The following is a 9,797-nucleotide window of genomic DNA, read 5'->3' on the forward strand; positions in this document are numbered from 1 at the left end:
AGAGCGTCTGCTCAGTGACTAAAATGGAAATGGTTCTCTGTGCCCATTTCGAGCTGTGCTGTAAATTTCCGTGCGCACAAGACCATCCAAGTTGCTATAATGTGCTGAATTATACTATGGCATTTCATGCCATAACACTATGTGGCTGTTTGTGTATACCCATTCATGTTCTGTATAACTTGGCATGCTCCACTTCCCCCTCCCCAAATGGCAGATGAAGCCATCTTTCGTCTGTTCGGGCTTGGCAGTCAGTGTGCTCTGATTGTCTGTGCTACTGTCACCACACGCTAACTCTTACATGAACATATGCTCACTCACAGGCACACTAGCATGCCACACACACAGGCACACACACTGATGACACACTCCCACACAAACGTGTTTTTTCAGCACACTGGCTGCACCTGCACATTGCACCCAGTCAGCCATTGCATACTCCATCTCTGTTACATAGGGCACTTTCTCTGTCCATATGATTGGTATAGAACTTGATGAGAAGACAAATAAGTGTAATTCTTCTTCATTTTTAAAATCCTGTTCAAGATCGGGGTGAAATTTAAGTAGTGGAGTTGGGTCCACACATGTCTGCGAAGCCACAAGGGTAGGCAACACTTTCCAAATTTGCTTGCCAAGGTTGTGATCGCTTGAACTTTGAGTTCAGATAAGCGTTTTACTGTCAGGAAACGTTGTTTCCGAAATCCACACAACAGCATTTTTCGTATAAATCTACGCAGAAAAAGCTACCGCTGGGCATGAAGAAGTGAGCAGGTACTTTCCATTGATTTATTAATGGCAGGGTTCCTTCAGATGATTTGGTGTGTGTGCGCGTGTGTGCGTGTGTGAGATAGAGAGCTAGGGTGAAATAAAGGTGTCAATCAAATCTATAAAATGGAACTGAAGCTGGTAAAGCGGTGAAGTAGCATTGTTACACATCATGCACTGGACATGGATAGACTATACGTATTTGTATACTTTAGAACAAAATTGACTGACTACCAACCCTGATCTTGCATAGCCTATGCGGTCCGAAACGCATGCTGCGCAACAATGAGCAGAACGCTAATTTTCATTGGCTGACGCGACAATATAAAGTTCAGCAGTGTCATAACTCCGCGCATACCGCTGGCAGCAAGCTTCATCGAAGGTGTACTGTACAGCATCCCGGCGGAATGCACTGATAACTGACAGAGGATTTTACACGTGTTTTTCTTTCGCATATCAATTTATTGTGTTCGTCAACCAAATCGTATTCACAATGAAGGAAAGGAGACTTACCCAGCCTTTGGTGGCGAGATGTAAACTGGTGTTGGTTGGGGATGTTCAATGCGGAAAAACGGCGATGTTGCAAGTCCTTGCCAAGGATTCCTATCCTGAGGTATGCAATGTCTACAGCTGGCACGTTTGACTGGATTATAATACCCATGTCCTAAATACATGCGGAATAGGCTACATACACAGACTGTAAAGAGATGACAATAGCAATAGAAATGTAATTCTAATTCTACGATAACGAATAGAAGTTTAATATTGCATTGTTTTCTGGACTTGGAAAGATTGAGTAAACTGGAAAGGAAATGCAAGTCCGTACAATTCCTCTCAGAACTTCAATATTGAGAGAAATTTCAAATTGTGTTTAATTTCAAATGGAGTGCTTAGCGCGTAGAGCTCACTCTACAGACTTGTTGGATGCATTTGCAGTTGGTTTTGGCTGTTTCAGATTATGTTCCCAATATAAATGAACGGTGATTAAATGTATTGTCATGTTGGAGTCATGAAAGCATTATTCACGATTCATTCATGATTATTCGTAATAATGGTACCATCCACAAGAATGTAGAAGTGTTCAGAAACATATTCTATTCTTATTTACAGTGAAAGTGACTCCAAAATCACACAATACATCATTTAATCACCATTCATTTCTATTGGGAAGAACATCATCTGAAACACAACCAAAACAAACTGCAAATGCATCCAAATGCATCCGAGTCACATGCTTAACGTAGTGCTAGGAATATGGGGCCAAATGCTACAGTACTTCAGCCTACTTCAATACAAGTGAATCAAGTGAATAGGTCCAAATACAACAGGGCAGGACTAGATGTATAAAATTATTTCCTTTCTAAACAGTACAACTGTTCAGATGCCTTATTTGGTCAGACAGACAGGACAGGACAGACTGGGATGATCATTGTGTCAATCTAATACGGCTGTACTGTAATGCGTAGCTAATGAACTCGCTCCTTTCTGCATCCACAGACCTATGTTCCAACAGTATTTGAGAACTACACAGCGTGTCTGGAGCTGGAGGAGCAGCGCGTAGAGCTCAGTCTCTGGGACACGTCAGGTGAGCATTACACTCTGCACCCCCCATGCCCACATTCAATATACGTTACAGTCATTGAGGCATGGATTTGAGCACATCCAGGTTATAATAAGCCTTAATAACGTCTTGAACCAAAGGTTGTAGTATGTCGTGTCTCTCTATACAAGATGCTCTACCTGTGTAGCAGGTTTATGATGTGTGAAATTAAGTTCAAGTCCAAAAGCACGCCATTTGAAATTTGTGTCAACGTTCAAGTTCTCAGACTAATTGTACTGTAAAACCTGGCTTGTCATTTCTTTCCAGTTTAACATTTCCTTTCCCACCCGCCCTGAAAACAATGCAATCAGAGAGTTTGCGTAAACAACAGTAGGCTAACTAAAGGCCCATTGGCCATTGTCTCACAGTCTTATTTAACATCATAGTGTATACTGTATGGTTGTTGGTAGTTCATTATTGTTTTCCTTTAAGATAGCGATCTGTACTGTTGTCCTGCTGCTTATCACAGGTAGTGATGTGGTAGGCTGCTGAGGTCTGAGAAGTTTTCTCAGACAGTGACACAACATTTGAATGCAAATGACCATTTGTGTGCCTGCCTGTTCTCTGTTTCGGTCTCCTCTCCCTTCGATTTATGTTTAGAAGGCATAGAATGATGCAGGCCTAATTCATTTGACACTACAGGGATCTCATTCCCAGGAGACAAATATATCCCCCTCTCACCACCTACCCCTTTACTAGAGGAATGTCTAATAACCTGTTGGCTCTACATCAAATATGACACCTATAGCGGACACACACACACACACACACACACAGTGTTGTGGTGACCTACTGACAAGGTAGGATCCTTCTACACCTTCCCAACCAGTTCCATGTTGTTGGGCTGGCCAGGGGGTTGACTCTGCATGAGTGGTGGGAAGAGTGTGTGCAACAACCATGATAATGGTGATCACAAAGACAAGGTCCTTACCTTTTTAAGTGCGCCGTCTGGGCGGCTGACGTCGAACCCAATGTGAAGTAGACGTTGAATTGACGTCTGTGCCCAGTGGAAAGCGTGTACAAAATGCCGTATATAATAGAAAACATCACAGGATTTCATTCTTTCGCTTAGTCTGTTTCACTTCAAAAGAGATGGACTGAGCTGGATACTCATCCACTCCGTAGCGAAAGTCCCGTTACATAATTACTTTTACATTTTTCACACCTTGTTTTAAAGCTCTGCCCAGCTCTTCCCACCATTACTTTTTTCTCACAAAACACTCTAGTCACTTCCATCTATCTGAGCTCTATATCCATCTCTCTAACGTCCGATCCTGGCAGTGCTCTTGTCATCCATGGCCATACCATGGTTTTCTCTGATTGTACTATCACTAAAGTTGGTGATTATACATATATCGCTATTATCATGTTTACCGATGGTCTGTGGGGGTAGAGAAAGAGAGAGAGAAGGCCTAGCTGTTGATGATAAAACCATGAACAGCCATATAGTATATTTTCTCTGAGGTTGCTCTTATTCTCATGTTATTTCTCTATTTTCCTTGGCTGAGGGTGTGTGAAGAGAGGCAGAGTGTCCCCTTAGGGTCAGGCTGCTGTCTGTGCTCTGCTGTGGAGTGGGCTGTGTTGTGTAACAGAGTTGCTGTGCCTAACGATTTCCCCCCGTGCCGCTCCTCTCTGAGTTCATGGTCAAGCTCTGCGGCGGCCTGTTCTCACCGTCTCTCTCTCGCAGGGATCCCTGTTTAGATGCCCCGTTTTAGTTCTCTTTCCCGTTGCCTCTCCAGCCTCCATCAACAAGCAACCAGTTTATCGTTAGGTTTTTAGACCAGTTTATCGTTAGGTTCTCCCAGTGTTGTGTGAGTCCACGTCCAGGTAGGGGAGGTGTGTGTGGGAGGTGTATCACGGCTTGTATCCTCTCTCAGCTCCAGGGCTCAGAGCCATCATGTCTGTTTCCCCAGTGTTGCATCACCCTGGGCTCCTCTCTGCCAAATGCTGACGTTGTCACCTACTGGAAAAACAAGTCATATCGCTACTAATCAGTTGCCTCGTTCCTTGCCTCGACACACTTGACTGTCCATACAGTCATTCTCTGTGAACGTCAGACAATTGTCTCCCTCACAGGAGAGCGTTAGGCTTTTAGTAATGGATTGGATCTGAAGACTGTGTCACGCTGACAGTAGCAGGAGGGGATCCTATATCATCCAAATGCATTTTGCACTACCCATAGAGTCATACGTAGGTCATACATCCACAGGTGAAGCTTTTCTTAATTCATTCTCACCTGGTTGAGTTGGTGTTCAATACGTTTCCGGAGCAGGGAGAGGAAACTGAATCTGTGGCTGGTGTGCGAAGCGACGAGGGCGCACAACAGAGGACGGACATTCGGTGAAGCATCTGTTTTTAGCCACCGGGACCTCCCTTTGCAACAATAACATACTTTGACACGTCGTTGTGTAGGCCCGCAAGCATATACACACGCAAGCACACACACAACGCTCACAACACAGATTTTCTTCGCAATTGTCTTCAATTTATAACACGAGAAGCATTTACTTTTTAGTTTAGCGATCATTGCTAACGACGTTGTGCATACATACAGCATGTCTATTGAATCATGTCAGTGTGTTGCTTCATATATGATATACTCTTAGAACAACAATCTATGAAAGTGTCTCCCTTGACAGAGATCTTTATTTCTTCTATCTGATTTCAAGTGGGATTTCTGCACAGACAAAGGGTTCAATATAAACCTTTTGGGTAACGCAGGGGTGTGATTGGGATAGAGTTATAGTGTACAGTCTGCTTGTGTGTTCATGTGATTTATTGGCGAGTTCTTCTACTGAGTGGGAAGGCGTGGGGCTTTAGTGAAATGACTTACTGAAGATCCGAGAGTGAGGGAGGAAAATTGGAGTGTGTGTGCGGAGAATGGTTTGAGTGCAGGGGGGGTAGTAAAATAGAGGGTTGGATTCAAGCATTGTCTACCAAGGCTGTTGCCGTAGTTACCGGGGGGGAGTGGGTGTCCGGTGCTGTGTGTGTGTGGGGACTGACTCCTTGTGTTAATAGTCTGAGAGCAGTACTCAAGCATCTTTGTCTGACTGCACCCAGCAGCCATCGTTAGCCTATAGCATCCATGCACCCAGCCCTGGCCTTTACTATAGCATCCTAGCACCCAACCCTGCAATACACCAAGCACCTAACACTCCTCGTTCTTGTTCTTTAGTGGGGATGAAAATTGCCCCAGGGACCTCACGATTCGATATTATCATGATACTTAAGTGCCTGTATACGATGCTTACTGCGATTCTCACAGGTCTATGTGTATTGCAATTGGATACACTGAGTTTTATTGAGATTTGATGTTCCAAATATATTGCACACCGTATGTCTGCTGTAGAGGGACAAGAGAGCCATGAGAAAACGATCAGTCATGGAAAGTGCTGAAAACAAATTGGCTCCCTATTTAAATACTAGAGTTTTGGTGCAGGTACAACAAACTAGCAGAAAAACAATATTGTCAAAACGATACGATATTTAGTCAAAAATAATATTCCAATAGGTAACTATCAACAACAACAAAATCTCCCATCACTAGTCATTATACTGTTCTGGTACGAACCATTCTTATTGCAACTAATGGAGCCTTATTAGTTTGGTACTGTCCTTTTGAAAGCCCTGTGACTAACCCTAGCCGATCTGTTTGACCCTACAGGCTCTCCATACTACGATAACGTCAGACCCCTGTGCTACAGCGACTCAGACGCTGTGCTCCTCTGTTTCGACGTCAGCCGCCCAGACTCATTTGACGGTGCACTGAAAAAGGTGAGGATCTTGTCATTGTGATCGTCATCATCATTGCTGCTGTCAATTTCTTCTTCCTCCTCGTCATCGTCACAATCATCGTGATCATTCTCTCTGTGTACCATGTACATTATGATTATGATACATTACAACAACCTTATAACAGCCATATGTCCCTTTCATTGCAGTGGAAGACAGAGATCCTGGATTTCTGCCCCAGCACACGCATCCTCCTGATAGGCTGTAAAACAGACCTGCGCACGGACGTGTGCACGCTTATGGAGCTGTCCAATCAGAAGCAGACACCCATCTCACATGAGCAAGTGAGTCTTTTTCCCTTTCTCTCTCGCTCTCTCTCTCTCTCCCCATCTCACTCTTGTTCTTCCCCATCGTGTTGCAGGGGTCCTCCATGGCCAAGCAACTTGGTGCGGAGGCCTACCTGGAGTGTTCAGCCTTCACCTCAGAGAAGAGCATCCACAGTGTGTTCCGTACTGCAGCCCTGGCCTGCATCAACAAGCTGCAGCCCTCCACCAAGCCCAGCCCCGCCCGACGCCTCTCCAAGAGACTCCTCTTTCTGCCCGGCAAGTCTGACCTCCTCTCCTCTACCTTCGGCAAGGACAAGGCCAAGGGCTGCTCCATCATGTGAGGGAAGGGCGTAGAACCCAGACAGTGGTGGCCAGAGAGGCACTCCATTGACCAGTCCAGCGGATAAAGGGGGGTGCGGGGTGGGAAGGGAAAGTAAGGGGGAAGGAAGGGGTTTCTGTTTAATCCCTCTGGCCTCCCCAAACATCCTCCCCACCCCCACTGACGGCCCTCTTTAAAAAAAAGAATGCTACCCCTCCATGGTTTACTCTGTGTAGTCTATACTGGTCTTCTTCATGACCCCCCCCCCCCCCCCCCCCATCCCCCAAAAACACATACACAACAGACCCACGCACACACACACCTCACCAGCATACTGTAGGTTAGTGCAGACTTCCTTTTATAATGCCAGTGAGAGTGAAATTATATAAGAAAATATCAATTTTAAACACAGCATCTCACCTCTTTGTAATGTTGATGTGTGTACCATCCATCATCCTTGCCCTAAATTAAACTTGAAAATGTTAAAGTGGAGATCTTTGCTAACAAAAAAAAAAAAGGATGAGGTGGCCACCTCTACATTCCTGGCAATGAGAGGGAAAGGTACCCAGAGTACCCAGTGTGACGCAACTGGGGAGGTTTGAGAGAGTGGGCCTTAAATTAAATTATTTCCATGGTGACCTCTACAGTTTTTTTTTGTTTGTTTTTTTAGAACATTGAATCTGTCAGCAATGAAACAGGGTCTGGAGGAGGGATATGGCAAGCACACCGCTCTTAAAAGAGGTTGTGGGGAGGATAGACTGAGCGAGTCTGAAGGAGTGCTATGTGACTAAACATTCACACGGGCCATTAACAGTAAGACTGGGGACATGCTGTGCTGAGAGCAGAAGAAAAAGAACTGAGGATGAGAGAGAGACTTGTTTTTCTTCCTCCTTTAGTCAGCCACTCTCTTCTTCATCTCAAGGTGTTTAACTTCAGACGTTGATGGAGTGGGGTGATATTTATACGGCCACTTTTACTGTCCAATAGTCTTTGATATTTGATTTACCAGAAGAAGAGTCCCCCCTGGTTCCTCTAAGCCTCATTTGGATCATTCTTAAATCCTCTGACCTTGTGTTTACGTAACACATAAAAGGTCAATCATTCTTCACTATGAGCTTTTAACCGTAGCATTGAAGGAGTCAGGAGCTCACTCACTACGCCTCGAGAAGCTTACCGGTGGCAGGGATAAGCTGATCATGTCATTGTCAACACTGGGTTGAAAGAGAAGTCTCCTTGCTCCACGATTGGTCACCTGAGATGAGACTCTCTGGAGTCGTCATTCTTGTAGTGTGGCTAGTCATGATAGTACAGGATCAAAGCCTTTACAAAGCTGGGTATCTCATTCATACTGTGTGAAGAAGAGCTTAAGAAATGTAGATGGGGTAAAGGGTCCTGGGTGTGGTAAGGGGTGGGGGTGGGATGGGTTGGGTTGTGCCAAAACAGAACTAACAGGCTGGTCCTGTCTGACAGTTATTTTTCCATTTTTGTTCTGCTTTGTATTCAAATATTTTAAGTATAAGTTGATTTACATTTTTTGTTGATTTCTTCTCATTTGAAATCTGCTTTCTGCCCAGTCCTTTTTTAACTGTGTATTGTTCTCTGCTGTTTTTGTTGTTGTACTTACTGACGTCATCTTGTATTAGGAGCTGTCTACGGCTCAGTTAACGGAGGACTTCATCATTTATTTGGACATACAGAACACTGGAATTTAACATGTTGCTTAGCAACAGTGCGAGCAGGGGCAGGCGTGAGCAGGGCTGCGGTGACTGGGATGCAGTTCCTGTCTCTGGGAGAAAAGAAAGATGTCTTGTCAACTGGGCTCCTCACCATTACTTTGTAGCACCAGACAGAGACCATTACTAAGGTGACGGCTGGACATTTCCGTAAGTAGAACACTGCTGAAAAATATCTGAAAACTCATTTGAAGCCTCCAGCTCAGTGGCAGGTGTAAGAACAACACAGGGATTTTCAAAAAGCAATGTGAGTACCTTTCCAAACGGAGTTCCAACCAAAACACTATTTTTTTTTTTTTAGCAGTGAGTGACGAAGCATGTAGAAACGAAACAAAGCGTTTGGGATATGTAAAATGGCTTGACCTTTGTTTATTAATGAGATACTGTATAGCTCAATGTTGTCATTTTTATCTGTTTACATTTTTAATTTGAACGGACACTGAGATTTCGGTCCGCCCTTTTTCTGTCGGGATCTGAATAAAGTTTGCTTTTGTTCATCATACACTCAGATGTTTCCGAGTTTTTGTGGGGTTAAGGTTTGGTGGGCCGTATGTGGGAAAGCAACATCTATAAGTTGTTTTGAATGTTTATGAGGCATTATATCATGTGATCAGCATAGCATACAGCATGACACTTACAGGTAGCTAGACCCTCAAAGGCACCGTCACACTCCCTGTGATGAGGAAGACTCTCAGGCTCTAGCAGCCCTGTTGGGCTCATCAAGCTCTCATCTTAATTCTGTTGGCTAAAATCACGTCCTTGAAGTTAATGAAGATGTTGCAGTAAAACGTGAGCCATAAAGAATAACTTGAGAGTTAAGAGCCACTCACAAATATAGCTAATTGCCTCTTACCTTTGGGCCTACTTAAAGATCATGTTAACGGATGATACACACGTGCTAGGACTAAGAAGGATCAGCCTAATAGTACCGGGGCATAAGTGATCAAATTGCTGAGGGTGTGTTGTAATTTAGTCCACATTAAATGCCCGATTTGATCATCTTTAACCGAAAAACAACATGAGCACCAGTGACACAGAGCTATGTGAATGATCCCCACACTGCACCTCAGAAGGATATCATTTTGGCTATTAGAGCGCGAACAGGGCTATTACGCTAATGCATCACATCCACCTGTAGAGAAACCACTTCAGACACTTCATGCTCTGCTATACTGTGATGGCAGACACAAGTTGCCCTAAGTAAGATTGCAGCTTCATAGCATTTGTTAAGTAGAAAGGTATATTGATGCATTGTCTTTCAGCTTTACTTTGAGCTATGATGTAGGGTAAATCAAATGCAATCAATCCTTGTGTGTCTTAACCAT

At 44.1% G+C, this 9,797-nt stretch overlaps 1 protein-coding gene across 1 annotated transcript; it reads left to right on the forward strand.

Annotated features, from left to right (window-relative positions):
* Positions 1-1,088: 1,088 nt before the first annotated feature.
* Positions 1,089-8,976, forward strand: LOC109907790 (rho-related GTP-binding protein Rho6). Its single transcript, XM_020506007.2, has 5 exons — positions 1,089-1,375; positions 2,260-2,347; positions 6,027-6,136; positions 6,304-6,438; positions 6,516-8,976. Exons 1-5 carry the CDS (start codon positions 1,256-1,258, stop codon positions 6,759-6,761), a joined length of 699 nt encoding a protein of 232 aa, XP_020361596.1. The 5' UTR covers positions 1,089-1,255; the 3' UTR covers positions 6,762-8,976.
* Positions 8,977-9,797: the final 821 nt, after the last annotated feature.

Source organism: Oncorhynchus kisutch, linkage group LG17 (genome assembly GCF_002021735.2).
Source record: "Oncorhynchus kisutch isolate 150728-3 linkage group LG17, Okis_V2, whole genome shotgun sequence".
NCBI lineage: Eukaryota > Metazoa > Chordata > Actinopteri > Salmoniformes > Salmonidae > Oncorhynchus > Oncorhynchus kisutch.